This window comes from Pseudopodoces humilis, chromosome 15 (assembly GCF_049639895.1).
Source record: "Pseudopodoces humilis isolate 2021_Gansu_Grassland_sample_001 chromosome 15, ASM4963989v1, whole genome shotgun sequence".
Classification (NCBI taxonomy): Eukaryota; Metazoa; Chordata; class Aves; order Passeriformes; family Paridae; genus Pseudopodoces; species Pseudopodoces humilis.
This window is the reverse complement of record NC_142214.1, coordinates 8831815-8852392: the sequence shown is the minus strand read 5'-3', so window position 1 is coordinate 8852392 and position 20578 is coordinate 8831815. Positions and strand designations below refer to the sequence as shown.

General features: G+C 40.0%; 1 protein-coding gene across 3 annotated transcripts; it reads right to left on the bottom strand.

Annotated features, from left to right (window-relative positions):
• Nucleotides 1–4474: 4474 nt before the first annotated feature.
• Nucleotides 4475–20571, bottom strand: COMMD5 (COMM domain containing 5). Of its 3 annotated transcripts, none has more exons than XM_005526256.2 (7): nt 20430–20571; nt 18283–18443; nt 17145–17173; nt 13347–13397; nt 9266–9361; nt 7508–7583; nt 4475–4996 (listed from the first exon to the last, which is right to left on the bottom strand). In XM_005526256.2, exons 1-7 carry the CDS (start codon nt 20569–20571, stop codon nt 4895–4897), a joined length of 657 nt encoding a protein of 218 aa, XP_005526313.1. In that variant the 3' UTR covers nt 4475–4894. The 3 variants fall into 3 exon arrangements, with proteins under 3 accessions (XP_005526313.1, XP_087918975.1, XP_087918976.1); XM_088062849.1 differs by lacking the exon at nt 20430–20571 and adding an exon at nt 20080–20280; XM_088062850.1 differs by lacking the exons at nt 13347–13397; nt 20430–20571 and adding an exon at nt 20080–20294.
• Nucleotides 20572–20578: the final 7 nt, after the last annotated feature.

Sequence of the window (20578 nt, the reverse complement as noted above, 5' to 3'; positions counted from 1 at the left end):
TCGTGTAGCCTTGAGGTCGACAGTTGTCTCTATTGCAAAACTATAGTCTCGGCAACCTCTCAGTGTGTTATTTTATAACCATTGTCCTGAAAACCACTATGAGTCAAAGCCTATTCAAGCGAGGGAAAGTGACATAACCACTGGTTACCAGTAGCAATGCAGTGACAATCTCTATCAGAGATACGCCACCAGTATTTACATAGTTACATAGCAGACACTTAAAGAGGTAAGTCATGGTATAAAGGGAGGGTTTCTAGAAGCACATGAATTCAAGATAGGAAAGGGGAATAGATTTATCACAGGAAATGCAATCAGCATTTGTGCTCTGCAAGAAACTTCCACAGTTCCTATTCTCAATGTATGAAAGCATCTGCAGAGCTGGCTGGCAGTCTGAGCACTCTGGACTGAAAGGAGTCTCAAAAAGGCATTGGGAAAATGCACTTCTGGGAATTCTCTTCTACCAGCAGGACATGGCTGAAGAATTTAAAGGGAAAAGAGCAGCTGTGCTTATGAACTACTCCCTGTGGTGGGAGCTGTGTGCTTAGGAGGGTTCAGAACACAGACCTTTATCCGATGCCTGCAAATAGTTAAGACCTTATGACAGATGGCCCATGGGCAACAACTCTGTGACTTTTTAGGGGAGAAACCAGCTGTCTCTGCCTCTCCTAGTTCCTGGTATGTGTGGTGTTGGGTAAATGTTAGTACTTGGTGGTGTGTGACAGGTACAGAGTGAGCTGTACAGTCACTAACAGCAAAATACTTTAAAGCCAAGATACTAATTTACTGTTCACTAGAAGTCAAACAACTATTAAATATTTGATTCTGACTTCAGGCCTGGCTCTGCAAAGGCTTTTTAAGCAAAAACAGCTGTGTGAATTGATCATACATAATCTAGATATACTGGGGTGTTTTTATATAACACATCCTGAAAGCACAGAGTTTTCATACATTCATACATATATTCATGGATTTGGAGCAGCAGTAGGTCATGAGGTGTACTTGATTAGAAGGCAAAAGAAAAAAGTAAAAAGGCAAAAAAGCACCCTCCTGCCTACCTGCATTGTTCATAAGATCAAGAACAAATTTATCCTTTACTTAAACAGAAAAAGTTAAAGTGAGGAGGTGACTCACTCTGGAAGAGCACATCTCCCTTGTATGATTTTTTACTGCAAAGGGAGATTTAATTTCTTCCTTTTAATGACAATGAGCACAATACTGATCTTATTCCAGCAGTTAATGGCTGGCATAACAGGCAGCATGAGAGCATGACTACATTCTTCTGAACCTATAAACTGCATCAGGCTTTGAGACCACAAAAGCCACCAATAAACCTGTCTTTCCCCTTTCAAACACAACTAACCCAGGTGTGAAATTCCAAACCACCAGTCAGACTGACAGAGCTCCTTCTCTTGTGGAAGAAGGGATGTGAAAAGTCACATCACAAAGACAGACACAGATGGCTTTTTATTTCCATGTGCTCTGCATGTGCTGTAAATCCATAGCAAGAACAGATTAGGACTGGTGGCCCATGCAGCTGAGGCAATTTCAAAAAAGCACCAAGCAGGGGGCCTGACCATTATGTCAGGAAGCTGTGCTGACTTATACAGAGGGAACAAGAGAAGATGTGTGTTCTTCTGTGTTATTTTGTATTATTGTGTTATGTGTACCTCTGAATGACTTTTGGCAACTATCTTTACCTCTTCTTTTGCATTCTGCCTACAGTGACTACTCCTTTGTGTAGTGGGTATCCTTGCTATCATACACACATGGTTTACATTGAGAAACTATCAACTCCAAGTTTTACTTTAAATCTGTTTAAGATTAATTAATCTTGAAAGAAAAGGCATAATGCTCTATAAAGGAAATTAAAGAAAAAGTGTAATGGAGAAGTTTATGTTCATATGCCATGGCTAGAAAATCACAACAATTAAGACACAAATACATGATCCAGTTTAAATAAATGCAAGGCACCAACAGAGAGAGCAACACTGTCACAGGGTGTTGTTTCTCAAGGAAAACCACCAGCAGAGTCTGCAAAATGTTCTTGTTACCTACTGGTCCATGAACTGTGTAATAAGAAAAAAACCCCAATGCCCTTCCCACACAAACCCCTGCCTGCCTAATTGAGGACTGACTAGTGATGAGCTTGACAAGACCTCAGGACTGACAAAGTAAGCATCCCACTCAGGCTGTATCTCTCACTGCATGATACTGAAAGGGGGATTCACAATGTGTCCTTGAAGCGTAACCAAACCTAGAGTGACTTGGATAAAATAATTTCTGTTCAGCCATACCCAGATTCTTAGAAGATTACTTTTGTTCTGCATGGGAATTAAAGGGCTACAGCCAGAAATTCAGTGAAATTCAAATTCCAGGGTATTTTAGATGTGAAGGAAGAAGACATTTCAGCACTGAACAAATATTTAACAAGTAGTTCACTATGAATTCTGAAAAACCTTGCAATATTTTGAAGACTCTTATTTTAGCAAAACTGAGGAACTATCCACTATGCACTTATTTTAGCAAAACTGAGGAACTATCCACTATGCACTCCCACTTGCCATTTTAGTGACAAGTTCTGCTTTACTAATCTCCCAGGAGGAAAGGCCAAATTAATTCTTAAGTACAGAGGAGTGAACACCCCAAATTTTCAAGCAACCATCAGCATACATGGTGACCCTCAAATTACAGTAAACTGCTGCTTAATGTGTGGCAAGACAAACTCAAGGCTAGGTGGTCCAGAGAACATGACAAATCCAGTCAAGAAGCCTTTCCCTTTCTGGAGAACATGAGCAATTGTTACAGAACCACCAAATGAATCCATTATGTCTAGAAGGTATTTGTGGATTCCTCTGCTCTGACCAGTAAGAAATGACTTTTCAAATGCCTTGATCAACAGGTCATTTTACCTCCATGCAGAAGAATTCTCTTCCAAACAACTTCGCTTCGGTTCAGTATCACTGTGTCAGTGAGATACATTTTCAGTTTGAAACAATGTAAACCTAAAAAGTCAGAAGGGAAATGATGTAACAAGGACATAAGTTTTGTTTCAAGCCTGTGGTGGTATAGAAGGAAGACAAGAAAGCTTCATAGAGGAATTAATGCAGTCTACAGTCCACTTGGAAGTTAAAAGACTAAGAAGCAGTATGGATGGATCAATGCTGGAAGTTATTGATGAGTCTGCTGCAAAGCAAATGGAACAGGAAGCTTTTGAACAATTTGAAATCCTGGCTGATGGTTTATTTCAAACTACAGGACACATTCTTGCACAGGTTTTAATAGCATTCTGGACCACAGCTATCCAGCTGTCTTTAAATTGGAACGGACTGCTGTCAAAGAAGTCTCCTCTTTAGAAATATGACAAATAAGTCTTACTATGCTTGTTGTGATTTTTTTAAATCCAAAAGGCAAGTCATCCTTTCCTACACAAACATCTGTGGGAGTGTAAAAGGCCTCTTTAATCCACAATTTTAATTTCAGTATTTTTCTGCAGGGGGTGAAGAAGTTAAAGGCAAGTTCTACAATCAAAAAACATAAAAGACACAAATATGGGTGATATTACTGTGATAGAAACCCTGCAATTAACTAGAATAAGCCAATGCTTAACAGTAGCAGTGGCATGTGCATTCTAAAGTACATCTGACTTCTGACAAACTGAGTCCTAGAGCCACAGCCTGCGGTCTTTGGGCAATTGCTCTCAGCCTCCCTTTGCTGCTGGGGAAAATTCATTCAGGCAAGGAGTGAGGCATTATTCCATTTTTAGCAAAGCTTTTACAGACATATATGTGGTCCCACAGCATTTAAATGAGACCTGAAACATGTTTCACATTAAGGGAATCCTTCCAAGGTAAACTCATGGGCCAAAGGAGTAACTTAGAATAGACTTCCAGTACAAAGGGAGGGACCTACAATGACCATCCAGTCCAAATGCCTGAGCAACTCAGGAAACTTCAGCCTGTGCTTAACTGTACTTTCAGTCCAGGGGCTTGGATATCCTCATACCTGTGACTTCCATCCCAGAGGATGTAGGCAGCCCCTTCATCTTGGGATCTGGCCTGCACAATTGATGAGCTGTAGTGGGTTACAAGATCACTGCCTCTTGCTGCTCACCACCACTGCAGGGTCAGAGGTTTCTGCCTAGTCGTGTCAGCTGATTTCATGGAATCAAACACACAGGCAACACATGAAACAAGAGGCAGGCATTTCCAGCTACAAAACTATGAGATCACTACTATTTAGCCCATTCTGATAAACCAGATAAAGAAACAGATTTCACCTTCCCACTGCAGTAATTCAATGGAATTAATCCTGGAAACCCAGACGATACTTCTTTCTTGATCCACAGACTTCCAATTTTCTTCCAAATTAGCCTTTAAATATCCACAGCTAAACCTTAGTCACATAGTAAGAAACGAGGCAACAATTTTATGCAAAACTCAAGATCACATTTGTCATACTAGAAGGCAGGAGTGGGTTTGTTATCTTTTTTTTTTTTTTAATTTGAAATATTGCAGAGTTTTCTTGTGATACATACACATTGCTAGGGCTTCCGGTAGCACACTTTAAAAAAAAATTAGAGTTATGAATCATAATCAGAAATAAATGACTCTTACATCTATTAAGACAGTTATTTAAAAAAAAGTTTTGATGAATCATGCAAAAATGTTCACAAACAACATTATACTTTTTCATAGATAAATGTTTTGTTTTTCTTAAGTCTTACAAAAAGAGTTTGAGCTTTTAACACTTGGATTGGAAAAAAATATTTACAGCAGACATCATAAATGCCACATTGAAGTTCATAGAGGCAAAGTGGTGATGGTCCCCTGTTTTGCATTCACGAAACATGCTGAGGGTTTCAGATCTCTTCCATAAACTCTCAATTTAGAAGTGTTTAGTCTTGGATCTTCAGTATGCTCCTCTTCTCCAAATCATTCATTTCCTTCAGTATAAGGGCAACATTGTATCTCAGTTCTTGAAACTTGGCAACTGGCACCTGAAACAGAACACTCAGGTTAGAAAACACGGGACATCGCAGGAACCTTGACTAGGTCATGCCTATGGACACGGAACATTTTGCAGTGTAAGGACAATCTCTCTTAAAAAACTTATTTTTTGCAGACTTAAGACAAAGGATTTAAGGTTAATAAAATTCAGTTAATCCAACTAAATCTATGTGGAAAAGGAGAGTGGGAAAAACCAGAAATAACACCTACATGATACATTTTCTGTATTGCCTGATGAGAAAAAGGAAATACTTGAGGATGTAAACTGAGAGCTGCTTGGGTGATATAAAAGTCATGGACTGGAAGGGAAGACATCTGGAAGGTCATGGACTATAGAATTCTCAAGCAACAAATTCAAGATACTCTGCTTGTCCAAACTTGCAAGAGAAAGAAATTGAGACTCGAGGCAAGAGACTTGGCAGCAAACTCAAGAGCAAATGGCACTGAGCACTACATGTGGAAGGCAAAAGATTTAGGATTAAATATAAAAAGCATTTTCAACTGTGCAGGAGACTCATGGGCTCTCCTTACAAGCCCAAGAAATTGTAAGTGGAAGGAAATCTTATCTATGAAGACAGAGGCCCTCAACCGAGAGTAGGCACAGACTGGTGACACAGACTGGTGGCACTGGGGCAGTGCACAAACACATGCTCACACAAGTGCCCAGTGCAGTCTGCCTGGTCCCACACAGTCTGCACAGCACTGCCTAATTTACTCCTTTGACTGCACTGAAGACAGCAGTTCTTTTGGCAGAGACCCTTGTCATCCTTCTGCCCACTGTAGCACAGATACCAATTATATGAGAGGAATCCAACACCTGATTTGCATTTTCCACATACATCAGAAAGGCATAAAAAGGCACCACGTCCTTTTCACTTTTGACATATATACAACAAGACTCAAAATGCTGCAATTCCCACTGCTTTTTTTTTTTAAAAAAAAATCAGTCAGAAGTCACACTGTGATTAAAACACCAAATGGAGACCAAGGAGTGTAACTTCTATACACATTTCAAAATTGTACACAACAGAATTATTTTCTGGACTTACCATCTTACATAAGCCCTTTGAGTTAGCAGGACATTCTGAACGTGTTCAAATAAAGGAAAACTGAAGATCTGAGGCTATATTTACTTCCATATGATACCTTGAACCAAAACCAAGTTTATCCCAAAGAGATACTAACTGTGGGAAGACCACTTATCAGCTATAGAAATCCTGTTTGCAGTCACACCCTTGGCATTCAGATCCAAGCAGCAGCAACAGCAAAGAGCTGATTCTAAGAGAAGCACACTGTTTGTTATCAGATATCTGCACTCCTGCGTGTGCTGGACAAACACATCTCCACTGCAGAATAACACAGGGTCTTCCACAGACCCACAACGACAAAAAAAACCAAAACACCTCAAACCCTAAAATCAAGCTAAAACAGTCAGAAACAATGGCACCAAGATCACCACTTGACATTATATGCCAGGAAATAGTGTGAATAGAGTACAAACTAGATTTTATTCTCACAAGTGAAACTTACCCTGTTGTAAAGGGTTAACCTGAAGTTCATGGTATCATTTAAGTTCCACTTAATGGAAGTCCTGAAATACAGTGTATGGGATGCTCTGAACTGGACTGTCCAGAGGGCTAAATTTTATCTCCTGTGAAGTGACACCCTCAACAGTTTGCAATGTAGCACAGAATTCATGCCTTCCTCAGTAGATGCTTTCTTGCAAAACAATTTAACAGTAAAATCAGTTCACCTCTTTCAACCCACAAGGCTTTGGTGCTTCTTCCAGACTACTACTAATGAGGGAACTGAAGCCAAAATCAGTACAGAGTTCAAATGTTACAATGCCTGCTGTGCATTGAATTCCTGTATGCACCACCACGTTATTTATAGAACAAATAGCATTCCTTTTCAAAGGTTAAAATTATGGAAGAGTTTATGCCATCTTCTGGCAAGCCTTTAGGTACAGTGTCATAAATACTGCCACTGACTAATCCTATAACAAGCAAAGAGGGTTTTTTTACCTTCTAGCAGCCAGAACAGTTCTGAAGAAAAAGAATAAAACTACCTCTGCCACATAAAAGAATGTTACCATTCTCTGCCAAATGCAGAAGGTTTATAAGTGTGTCATACATCATTTAAGCTACCCCAATAATTTTCCTGCCCTCAAGAGCCACCATCAGGTCTGAAGGTTACAGTTCATAACAACCCCATAACTTTTAATCAAACCAAATATTATGTAATAGTGCTTTCCAGTAATTAATATTCTTCTAATAAATTGCAGTTCAGCAGAACATGTGTAGGAGCAAGGTATGAAATGATTTTGATTGGTATTTCATTAAATATTTTATATGGCTACATTGAATATGAAGGATTCTAAAGCAAACCAACCAATGGTAACATATAATTTACAAAAGCTTTGATATTTTAAGTAATAATTCAACTTTCTAAATAAAACTGGAAGTGGTTTCCTTACTATTTATTATGGCAATCAGACTTACTTCAAAGCGATGAGCTGTCCCATCTGAAAGCTTCATCATCATCAGAATGGATGGCTGGAGTGCACGGGCCAGTGAACTGAAATTATTTACATCATTAGTATTACAGCAGTAGAGATCATCGGTGTGATGAGTACAGCATTGCACATTAACAATTTTAGATGTTCATGTAGGCTTTACACAGAACATGAGTAATTTCAGTCACAAAGTCTGGCTGAAAACTCATGAACACAACAGTTCTGTCCAATTTACCTCAGTATGGAGACTTAACATTTCATTAATAGTTTAGTAACTGCAAGTTTAGGAGCATTTTCATTTTAAATAATTGCTTTAGTGGAACTATGATAGGGAATAAGAAGTGACCAAGTACTGCTAATAATAATGCAGTTTTCTTATGCAGTTTACCATGTTGCATTAATCATTTCCCTCCCTTCATACGTTCAACTGCCACCTCATTTGGGGAATCAACCTCTTCCAGACTTCATCCTAAATTTGTGTGTTATTTTATTTGATGACCCAAAGAAGGGAAATGAGTCACTCTTGTGCAGCTTCCATCAACTGACGTTGCCAAAGCCTGCTCAGGTACAGACAGGCACGACAGGCCAAAGCTGCCATACCTCCCTGCAGAGGCTGTTGCTGGATGATAAACAAGAAATCCCAGGGGGAAGATTAACTAAAAACAAAACTAAAAAGAAGGAAAACAAAAACCAGTGATGTATTGCTCCTATGTTGTTTGGAAAACAAATCATAGCGTTTGCTTTCAGCTTGCAAGCACTGTGTCTGAGGATGTTTATCTGGACATTTTGCTCACTTATCAGTATAGATTCTTTTTTTACAGAGTGATACCTGTGTGGTGCTTACAGCACTTCTTATCAGAAAGTCACCTGGACTAGTAGCTTGTGGCCGTTCCAATTTTCTCTTAGGAGCCTTTTTTCTTGATTTCAGGAAGACAATCCCTGATCAGCCACGGGCCTCTCTGGCAGCAGAGACAGCACTCTCTCCCAGATGCAGGTTCAGGCACACAACATGAAGTCACTCATGCTAACAATTTACACTACTAACAAATACTGGATCATCTAATTTCTTTCAGCTTGGTCTGTCTTAGAACTAGACAAGAGATGAAACAGCACAGACAACAGGTTTCTGTTTCCTTCTGGCTCTAGCCAAAGATCCATCCCCCACATGCCTCTGTTGTGGGCAGATGGTAAGAAGCTGTTCACTGCAGGCACAGGCAGGACGATCTCAAAGGCTTTTACTCCTGTTGTGAAAGAAACTAGGAGGTAGTTCAATGACCAGTTACATAACTATGGCAGTGTAAAGGTGCTGTCCTGAAACCTCTCTTTGTAGAAGCAGAGTACAAGAGATGGAAAGTCATTTAACATGTGCATTAAGACAGTCTTCTTAGGAAGTTGCATAGATGAATACCCTTCTCTGTTTCAGTAAAACTAAGAGCTTGCCTAGCTGCTTGAGGCTCAATGTGACTAATTTATGCCATCATCACCAGCACCTGTGGATGTGCATCATCTCTATTAAGTTTTAAAAAAATAGACTCAAACTTTGAGTGAAATGTAACCAGCAGTGAAGTGTATATACACTGACCTCTACACTGTTCAGAAAATTCCACCTATATCTTGCTGTTTAATGCTAACTGCCAATCCCTAATAGCATGGCACATTTTGACCCCATTAAAATGTTTAAGCAGCACAAGAAATCAGTTTTATCTTAGGTAATTCTAAGGATGTGCATGATACTCTTTTATACCTTGTAGATATAGCAACATCCACTCTCCACTTGAAGTCCTGGATGCTTGGTAGTCGACTTCTTTGTATCAGAGCTGTGCCTTCGGAAGTGGGACGCCTGAAGAGTGAATCAGAAGTAAGAGACTGGAATGTAAATTCATAAAAGAAGAAACAATCTAAAGAGAAAATATGATTCCTCAGTACAAACCTGTCCGGATTTTGTTTCTCTCCATCTGTCCTCACTTAAAGAGGTCTGAACAAGTGGAGTGTTTGTGGATTTAAGACAGCTGTGCTTGGATTATCCCCTTTTTCTATGCTTAACTATGGTCCATGTTGAAAAAAGAGACCAAGTGACTGTGTAATTCTAGCAAACTGATGTCTCTATAAAGTTTAGTAAGAGTCATTGTGGTGGCTGGCACACCTGTTATTTCAATTATATGGAACTGTGAGGCATAGAAAGGGACCTGCAAATATATCTTTACCTTCATGCAAATCCAACAGGAACAAGCAAGCAGAGACAAGACAGATGACTTAGGCAAAACAGTTGCATAAGGTCACTGTTCTTCTTCAGCAAAAACATCTAGTATTGGCATGCAGCAACGTTTTAAAACATAATAACATTAGTGTATTGACTGTATTTTGAGGCATACTTAAGAAAAACCCCACAATGGTTCTTACTGATCCAATATAATTTACCAACTTCAGGTTCTTTACATAACGTTCACTGCGAACTCCAGCACAGCCTTCAAGACTTTTGTCTAGTCTATTGTGTAAGAAGCCAAGAATTTAATTTGTTACTTAAATTGCAGGAAGAAGCAGGCTGATCAAGTCCTAGTTTATTTCTGAGCGGAAATACAGTTAACAGCAATTAAACTTCAGATGGTTGACAATTTAAAAAATTTTAATAGCATCCTGAGGTCTGGATAACTAAATGACAAATCCGATAGAAATACATAATAACCATTCATTTTTAAGGACTTTGTGTTACTCTCTTTTTTTTTTTTCTTCCTTTCTCTGTAAGCATCCCATGTCCCTGGAATTTATTTATGGTACATTTCAAGGCTACTCCAGTACTTCCACTAAGGGCAGGATAAGAAACACTACATCCTTTATCCATGGTGCTAGACATAATCTAATTACAGACTTTGCATCAGAAAGGAATCCTCTCTGAACAAATCAAGCACTGTAGGAATGGCAGTCTAACATCACTACTCAGATTCTTGTGTGCAAGTTAGCTGGGCCTTTAGAAACTGCCCAGAAAGATTAATGATCTGATAAGGTACACAGGACTCACAGGCTGAGATCCTCCAAGCATCCTGCATTTTGCAAAGGTGATATAAGAAAGAAATTATCTCTTTGGTAGGGGGGAGGTGGTTTGGGTCAGGTTTGGGTGTCAGAAGTGACACACATTCCTAATAGCATGGTAAAGGAATGAGCAAAAAAAGTAGATCAGCTGGTTCTTACTGTCAGCTCCTGGATAGGAAGTAGGTCACCACAGCTGGGTGCAGCCATGAGGAGCTGGAGTCTAGAACAGTCATTAGCAGGATTAAACAGTAAGAACAGGCCTTTCCCTCAGTGAAGAGCTGCTGCCAGAGTATTGCTTAAGTTGGAGACTCCCTAAAAATAGCCACACTGCTACCGTTTCCTTAAGACATGTTAACTCCCATCAATGGAAGTCAGTCCATTCAGTGCAGCACCAGCACTCCAGGGGAAGAAAGGAGCTTTAGAAACAGAAATATACTCTACTTAGCAGTGGTGGGAAAGGTCAGAAATGGTGACCTCCCAAACAGAGGGGAAGCTTCTGAATATTGTCGAGAGATGCCATTTCTGTGGTCAAACACAAAGCTTTATTTCTGGTCAGGACTGCACTTCTGTACCATTCTCCCAGGAAGAGTCACAGCTTCCGTAGCTTAGTTAACCTTCTGTCAGGACCTTCCCAGCTTGAGCAAGACCACAATGGGAACTGCAAGAATCCTGTAAAGATGACAGAATGTGCATAGTGGCCAACATGCGTACAGAAGTTACACAGGCTGCTAATCAAGCCATTGATTTCTGAGAGGAATAGCAAAATGGAGCAGAAAAGACTCAATTAATCTTACATCCAAAACCTATACCCTATAATTACATTTTGTAAACACTTTGTGCCAGCAGCTGCAATATACTGTCAGCACATTGTGCAGAGGGCAGAAGTCAGAACAAGTAAAAGACCATGGATCAGGTAGAGACCATCCTAAAGACCATACAAGCTATGGTGGAAAGGATGATACACTGTGACAATAATATCACCTGCTAAAGGATGCAACTTGAAAATGAAATATTAGAGAATTTGAACCAGCAGCTGATCTACCAGTATCAAAACTAAAGACAAGTTCTGGATGGTTCCCTATACACATAACAAGACACGCCTAGCAGGCCACTGAACTGCAAGGCTGAACAAAGTTGTACATGTGAAATGTTGAAAAATGGCACACAGAATGCACCCTCCTGGTAAAGCTACACCATTAGAAAAACAAAGCAGTGCATTTATTATAAACATTCAGAGAGGGAGGAGTTAGTGTTATCCTTTCCCTTAAAAAACAGTTTTAATTTCATGTAGTTATTTGATGGTGCCAATGTGGCAAGTTTTTCTTTCAGTCTACATAGCTTGGTGGAACTGTGGGGACACAAATACAAATGCCAAATACTTCAGAGCTGTTGTTTAGTGAAAAGAACTCTAAAAATAAGATGCCAGGAGAAGTATTAAAAATGGATTTTTCTGGGTTATCTAGCTCATACTGAATTACTGAATTTTTGATCACATGCTAATGCATCTCTTACCATCACAAACATATATATTTACAACTCAATACGCATATGTATGATTCAGTGCTACATTTAAGATTGTAAAAGCAGATCTGTCTAAAAATCAAACCTGAGGTGTTCTCTGATCTCAAAACACAGAGCAAGATTACACTGGATAATCACAGCTTTCAAAATGAGAAAAAGCTAAATTTTTCAGCATCGTGATTTCACAGTAGAAAACAGACAATCATGCATGCTTCAAATTACATCTAAATTTATCTTCCTTCCCTACTGCAAACAATATTTCCACTTTGCAACCATGAATTTTGCATTCTTAACACCTATAATTCAAACAGAAGAGCAAAGAAAAGATGAGAAGACTGAATTTATTTTTACTCCAGGAACCTTTAGCTGTAAGCCAAGATCTTAATCAAAGAAATGAAAAATATTTTTAGCTTTGGTAAGAGCACTCAGACCCTTGAGGGTAACTGAAAAACCACAACTATGATTACTGGGATTCCATTCAGAGAATCTGGAACAGCATTGGGTTAGTGATGTTATGTGCTGAGTGACCTCAAGTTTCAAGAAGGAAAACTGGAATCACAGAGTATCCTGAGTTGGAAGGGGCCCACAATTATCATCGGAGTCCGACTCCCGGCCCTTCACAAGTTTGCATATTCAAAATGTTCAAGATTTTGAATTTCTAGATGCAAAATAGGCTAATTACGGTTGGGTAGAGAAACTTCTAGAAACAGGGAATCCCAAGAATGGACAGAAGAGACAGGCTGTTCAAAAAGCTCTCAATTTAGAACTTCCTCTAGAGTTACCAAGGAATGTTGCTTAAAAAGTGAATTACAGCAGGCAGAGCACTTGATATCTCATAAGTGTTGTCATCAAGTCACTCAGTGTGACTTCCCAATTGAACTGTACATTAAGACTTGAGAAATACTATCTGAGAAAGCTGCCATAAACCAGAGCATGTAGAGGGCTTATGTAGCCTCTTTCTTTTGCTATAATTTGCAATGATAATGATGGCAAAAATTAGTAATTCTGCACTGCATTCTTCATCTGTAGGTATTGATACACTTCACAGTCTATAGAACATTATAAAAACTGAACACAGAAAAACTGAAAATTGGCAAGAAAGCTACTTAATGCATGTATTGCCATGCATGATGGACATTATACTGTGCTGAATCAAAATAATGGGACAAGTCTTGTTCTCATTAATTTGGAAAATATTGCTGTTCCTTCAATATACCAAGGATTTGTGTCAGCAGAGCTCTGTGCAGCCCTGCTGTCTGCACAATGAAGACACTAACCTGTTACCAAAGACTACACTGGAAAAGTCTACAATGAAATCTTCTGGTATTCTGAAAGAGAAGAGCAAAATGAAACAATTAGGGTTTTTTTGTAACCACAGTTATATGGCCTTCTCTGAAAAAACCTTAAATCTATTACAGAACACAAAAAATATGTCAACATTTTCCATCTTCCATTGCTTAAAATTGCCACCTCTTACGTAAGCACTTCAGTATTGATTCAGTCAGGGCTCTCAAAAGGACAACTTACGTTTATATATCAAGAACACTAAAAACTGTACTACATCTTCTCACCCTATCTTGTATGACAACACAGTATTTCAAAAGAACCCGGTATTTGCTTAACTTCTCTCAGTAAAGTCAAGAAAAATTTTAGTGATGGCTCTGACAAGTGTAGAAGGCAGGCCAGCAATGCATGCTTTCAAAAATCCCAAACTTACACATTTAATTTCACTTTCACCTCAAGTGTAATGAAGACAGAAGGAATTGCCTCCTCAAAATTCAAACAGAAGCCCTTTTAGCCAAGACTACTTACAAAAGGAGCATACATGGGGACTGGTTGAAGAGATTAATACACTCCATCTACCTACACCTCTCCACTCCTTCACCATCCCTCTGACACTGCTGTTGCCTTACAAACAAACTACTGTTGATTTGCAGTTCAATAGATCAGGCTGTGAATTGCAAAGACCACAGAGAAAACACTATCCATTCAGCTGCCTTTGCCACAGGGACAGTAACCTCCTACAGAGAGGCAGGTTGGACAAGGGGGAGAAGTCACTGCTGCTGCTGCCACAGTTAAATCCAGCACTCACCATGAATCAGTGCCCAGAGACATTACTCACCAGTGGCTCGAGACACACAGCAGTGTATCAAAGAAAAATCAAAGCAAACAAGGAAGTTATCTGTCCTAAAGAGCTTACAGTGTCTAATGACCAGAGAAAAAACAACTCATCAACTCACACAGTGGGAAGATGAAACAGCAATTACTACAGCTTGAATTCATAAAGGAAGAAGTGGGGTTAAACCACATTTTTAAATAGTGCTTGGATAAAAAGAAATTCATTTTAGCAAGCACTGGAACAGTGCTTTTTTGGCTGCAAGAGTCTGTCTTTCAGATGAGACAAGACTATTTCTGCAAACATTACTTATACTTTCATGTAAGTGTATTATTTAGCCAATCCTGACACTGACTGGATATCCTGACCATGTAGTGGAATAGCTGGAGACAGTGGGCTGTAATATGATTATGATGATACCTACCACAACACTTGATCCAAGAGCATTACTAAAACAGAAGCATTAACACCACCTTTGGGTTTGCATTATTTTTGCCCTGCAGCCAATGATTTTGCTGAAAATTCTGTTCCTGGCTCAAGCCAACATGAGGCCAGTCACACACAACACAGATAAGATAGAACATGGCACAGTACAGCCTGAACTACAGATGGCAATCACTTTTCAGTGGAACCTTCTGAGGAAGGAACTCAAAGGGCAGAAAATGCGTGAAGATGTCTCAATCCCATGTTATTTGCCTGAGTCATAAAGTTATTAAATAATCTGTGAGGGGAAGGGAAAAAAAGCCACCCACAATTTACTGTGAATTTACTCCTACTGGCTCAGCCACTTAGGCTAAGAAATAGGGAATTACAATTCTTTTAATCTAGTTGATTGGAAGTGGGCATATATTCCAGCCTCTCTCTCTTCATCAAAACTAGAAGCCAAGATCAAGGAGGTGGTACCTCACCAGAAAATTGAGAATTACAAGATATTATATGGCAGAATTAGCTCAAGCTTTAGGTTCACCAAAAGAAACAAAATAAAATACAAGAAGTGAAAAAAAAAGTTACATAGCACAGAGTTCAAACATTTTAAAAGAATAGAGAACAAAAAAGAGGTCTATAGGCGCCTTTTCTGCCTTAAAAGGCAAAATACCTACCCAAACACTGGATGCCAATAATGCCAAGACACCACTGTTCAACCAAAGTCATGTTTTTTGATCACAGGATGGCCAATGCAGCAAGCTAAGTGTCTAAATGCAATTAGAAAGTGCTTTGAAAACAAGCAAGTAGTTCATCTCCAAACACAAGCCCACTGGGAAACATAGGAAATTATGTTTCCCAGAGGAAATGAAGGTGCTACCAAATTTCTATGCTTGGGAATAGAATAAACTATTTAGTCTTCTAAAAGTTTAGCCACAAGGTGAAGAGAGCTACTCACAGGAAGTAAGACAGTCAGAGATGGAAGAGTCCAAATACTGAGAATGAGATGAATAATAAGAATAATGAGAGCATAGCAGCAACTAGCATCACATAAAACACTCAAGTCTGCAAGCAGCACAAATGCAGTTGCCTAACTATTGCTGCTAGATCAGCCTTATTAACCAGAACAGTAAGATAAAAAGATGTATCAAGATATAAAAAAGATCATCCAGACTGAAAAGAGTAAAATGTATGAACAAACCATTATGTGAGAAGAAAAACCTCAAACACACCTACAAAAGTGTAAGCCATTAAAGTGTGGTCAAATTACAAGAACAGGGAGCTGGGAGTCTGCATTTCTAGAAACAGACAGCCCAGACAGTGACTTCTGACACTCCTACACCAACTTTCTCCAGTGCTCAAAAGAGGAATATTCACCCAATCCCAGAGAATTTGGCATGGAGCTTTTAGTATTCTTTGTTATTCCGTAATCAAACTTGGTACATTTTGTGTGCACCTCAAAAAACACCAGCTTCCACTGGGTCAAAAGCAATTAGTCAGTTTCTTACTGACCTACTTTAACCTGGGTGTGAACTTCATGTTGTGGCACAGGCAGCAGCTTGCACTTGAGCTCTCAAGACAAAAGGCAGGCCAAACTCCAGCACCGAGCTGCAGACAAAACTGTATCGACTTGTAAGGCACCTTTCACTATGGCCCAAATGACACCTTTCATTCATTACACCCTGATTACATCTGCAGTTTTAGTTTGCCTGAAGTTGCTCATAAAGTAAATCATGCTTATGACTTAACTGCTCATGAAGAGAAAGCTGATGTACAGGTTAAAGTAAGGATGAAAAAAGACAGAATTAGAAATATCTATTTGTCCTAGGTAGCAATCAGAATGTTAAAGAAATGTGTGAAAATAGTGTTTTAAAATAATTAAGTCTTGGTTCAGAGGTTTCACTACAGAAGAAAACATGAACTGCTGTTATTCTCCCATTGCTACTGAATATAGAAATAAGGGAAAACCTATAAATATTAGCATCTGATATCTAGCTTTTAGAATATGATCCCTTCAGAGATACTCATGGAAGACTGATAGAGATTTTGGAAAAGGCTGTAACAAAGGTCATGATTTCTTGGGTAATGGGCAGGAGAAATCATGGCTGAACATGGTAGTAAGGGTTTCATGAGCATTTTATCATTGACCTTTCAAAGAAGGAAAGAAGTAGGGCAGTTCTTAGCTTCTGAAATGCTACTACTGTCTTACCAAACACTTAAAAAACTATTGCAGGGCAAGGTGGGGATGGCAAAGAGAAGGTCACTCACATTTGCATAACCTACATTACAGACTAAATCAGACCATTTTCCTCAGCAGGTGAAATAAAACTGTTCATGCTCAGTGCTAAATCAAGTCTTACACAACACCTGTTTTTTTCCTCTGGCTTTACATGATGTTTGGCAACAGATGCATTATGAGGTATTTACAGCTAATTTTTATACCAACATTTTTGTGTAAAAAAGTTAATTTGGGGAAGCAGTTACACAAAAGCCATGAAAAAACAAACATTAAAAGAACTGGTGTAAACAGGCATACCTGAGCTCCTTCAAGTCTTCTTTAAAAACCTAAAAAGACAAGGAAGATGAAATTTTACATGATATAGCCTTAAATTATCATTTCTTACCTACTGAAACAACAGTGGTTACTTATTTGGTATCTCTCCCCAAAAATTTTAGACTTGAGTGCCAGTAGTTTTGAAATTACTAGTAATATATTGAAAAGAATTTTCAGAAGTGTTCAATCAAGTTGTGATTTAAAGACCTAAATATCTTGGAAGCCTTTAATTTTCAAAACAATGTCTCTGCCACTTCTTTTATTTAGCTATCCAGAAACATTTTTGTTTTAGATTAACTATGTGCCCTTATTCTCAAATACATTTTGCAGTAACCTGTTTAAACTATGACAAGAAAAAGTAAATGGCAAAAAATAAGGTCTGTATATTAAAAGAATACTTCCACTACATTTCCTGCAATATGGAAGCTTTCCCAGTATGCCTGGGTAAATATGAAGCTGTGTCTTAAACAAGAGCTACTGGAAACCTAGAAGTGGTTCACTCACATGAAAATGAGAAAATTGTAAGGTAAAGGAACATGGAAAATGAAGAAAATAGCCATGAAGAAGGGGATAGGGATTGGGAACATGGCAGGCATGTACATATTCACACCAAACATGCACAGCATAAGTGGAAATTGAACTTTCTTCCAAATTCCACTATAATGTTCTGGCCATAAGACCTTCCTTCCTCTATGGCAGAAATATGAACAGAGGAGCTAAACAAATATGAGAAACTATAAGCGTGGACAAAAATGAGTGGTATGTGTGAACACCCAGTTAGAAAGAGTGTTGATGCCTATGAAATAACATTTTGCTATGCTTTCTTTGGTGTTTTTAATTTATAAGTGAAAACAAACATACACAGCAAACAAGATGTTGAAGCACCAGTAGATACAGGAATCTTTTTCCTAAAGCTTAAATATTTTTTCGAAAAGCTTACTCTAAATCTACCCAACAAGTGAAATATTAAGTTCCAGATTTTTAACAGTTTCTTCCAATAACCTTAACTTGGAGAACCATTTTTATGTGCAGCTTCCCACCCAGGCAAATGAGATTTAGATGATGACTTGTCTGACGCAGCTTTTACCTTATCAGGGTTCCAAGTACTCCCAGAACTTACTTCTTGTTTGAAAGTTGATAAGGGGAGTCTCAATGCTTCTCGGAGGAGGGTGTACATGCCAGAAATGAGGAAAGCAAGTTGCTCTTCTGAAAGATTAGCACTTTCTGCAATCAGCCTGACAGATTCCTTGCAGTCTTTTCCTTCCAATGCATTAACAGTGACTGTGAACAAGAAAGCAAAGAAAGATCCTTAATTTACTCAACTGCGTAGCTCTTGATTTTGATGGTCAAAGGTGCCTTGAAAATTCTCACCACAGGGAGAAGCCTCACAGACAAAAATTATATCAGTCATTGAGACAGTGTAGCAGAGCCTGCAATAACACTGTCTGAATAATTCTCAGATACTGTTAACATGCAGTTTTTACATCATGAACTGACCAGGCACATGAACCTACATCTCATTTTTTACATTAGTCTTTGTTTAGCAGTAGAGTAACAGCAACAGCCTCAAAAAATGAACTTGACCCAAGTGAAGAGCAATGCAGATATACAGTGTTGAAATTCAAAGATTACAAAACCTTCAGAGGAAAAACTGCAGCCCTGCAAACTGTGAGTCACAGGCCAGCAAGAGCATACAGTGAGGGGAGATTTGTGCCAGCTCTGCATAACCAGAGGGAAGCTGTGCCCACCTGCTCCAGGAGGATCTGCACTGGGGTCACTGCCCTGGCTCCAGGCAGTTTGGAGGACTGTCTGCCCCTGCTATGGTAGGAAGCATTTATTGCACACCTGAAAGCAGGTGATAATTTACACCAAAATTAAACCGAGACAGTCAGGCTTCCTGGCATGGATAAGGCTTTTCAGTCTCTATCCCTGCACTAGACAGCAAATATTGTTCAACATGTGTATTGACTTCTGTCCTAAATATCTCTGCCTATACACAGCTTTATTATTTCAAGTATTACAAGGAACCCCTGAATACATTGTTCATTTCTGCTACTGTGCAGCAACACTTTTAAAGACAAACCAGCTACCAGATGTTTTGAGTCCTTTAAATAAAAAATAAAATCCCTGACAAGATGTTAGCTGAGAGAACATGCCAGGGTCATACCACACTTGGCAGCAGCTACCCGCCAGCAAGCTGTGCTTTGGCTCATCAACTATTCCATTATTCCACTATTGTTTTACATACCCGAATTTACTCAGCTGTGTAACTCTTGATTTTGATGGTCAAAGGTGCCTTGAGAAAATTCTCACCACCAGGAGAAGCCTTACAGACAAAAATTAAATCAATCCTTGTCAATCTTACAGCCTCAACTTCAGTAGGACACCTGCATCTTGGGGTTGCTGTATTGTGTCGTGCACATTCTGTAGATGCCCACAGTCCTGACTGCCACACACAACCTGACAGTGACTGGCCTGCTGGCTCTGGGACACAGAGATGAGAGAGAAATGACTTTAACAGCACTCAGCTGACTTTGGGGGCCATCCACAGCTGGAGAACTCTGTTCCTCATTATCACAGATTTCAGAATTGTAGAATACAATGAGTCAAGCTCCTCATTTTATTTAAAGCTCAGCTCTAGCTTCCTGTTGGGAAAAGCAATGGGAAGTGCCCCAGGAAGCTGCAGCTCTCCAGCTGTCACAGAATCACAGAATATTCCGAGTTGTAATGGACCCAGAAGGATCATCAAGTCCAACTCCGCCCTGCACAGGACACCCCAAGAATCCTATCATGTGCCTGAGAGAATTGTCCCAACACTGCTTGAGCTCTGTCAGGCTGGTCCCGCGACCACTTTCCTGGGGAGCCTGTTCCAGTGCCCCACCCCTTCTAGGGAAAGAATCTTTTCCTGATACCTAACCTGAAGTGCCGTGACACAGCATTATGCTGTTCCCTCGTGTCCTGTCACTGGTCACCAGAGAGGGCATCCGGGTCTGTCTCTCGTGAGGAAGTTGTAGCCAGCTCTGAGGTCTCCCTTCAGTCCCCTCCAGGTCGAACAGACCAAGTGACCTCAGTCCGTATGGCTTCCCACCTAAGGCCTTTCACCATATTTGGTCTCCTTTGGAAGCCCTCCAATAGCTGTCCTTAGATTTCCGTGAGGATCCACGGCTTCCTCGTGGAACGCGGCTCCGGCCCATGGGCTCTGGCTAGGACCCCACCGCGGCCCTTCCGCGCTCGGGCGGCGCCCCGCGGGCCCCGCACGGGCCCTACCTTTGAGGAGCCTCCGGAAGGTCTCCTTGCCCACGTCCTGCACTCCCCGGGCCATGGCCTCCACCTCGGCCGGCACGCGCGGGCCCAGGAACCCGCGGCCGCCGCCGCCCTCGCCGAGCCCCTGCGCCGCCCCGGCCGCCATGGCCGCG

Coding starts and splice junctions, on each gene's coding strand:
- COMMD5 (XM_005526256.2), bottom strand. CDS start 20,571: ATGGCGGCCGGGGCGGCGCAGGGGCTCGGCGAGGGCGGCGGCGGCCGC. Junction 18,444..20,429: donor CTTCCGGAGGCTCCTCAAAG/GTAGGGCCCGTG, acceptor TCTTGTTCACAG/TCACTGTTAATGCATTGGAA. Junction 17,174..18,282: donor TATCAACTTTCAAACAAGAA/GTAAGTTCTGGG, acceptor TTGTCTTTTTAG/GTTTTTAAAGAAGACTTGAA.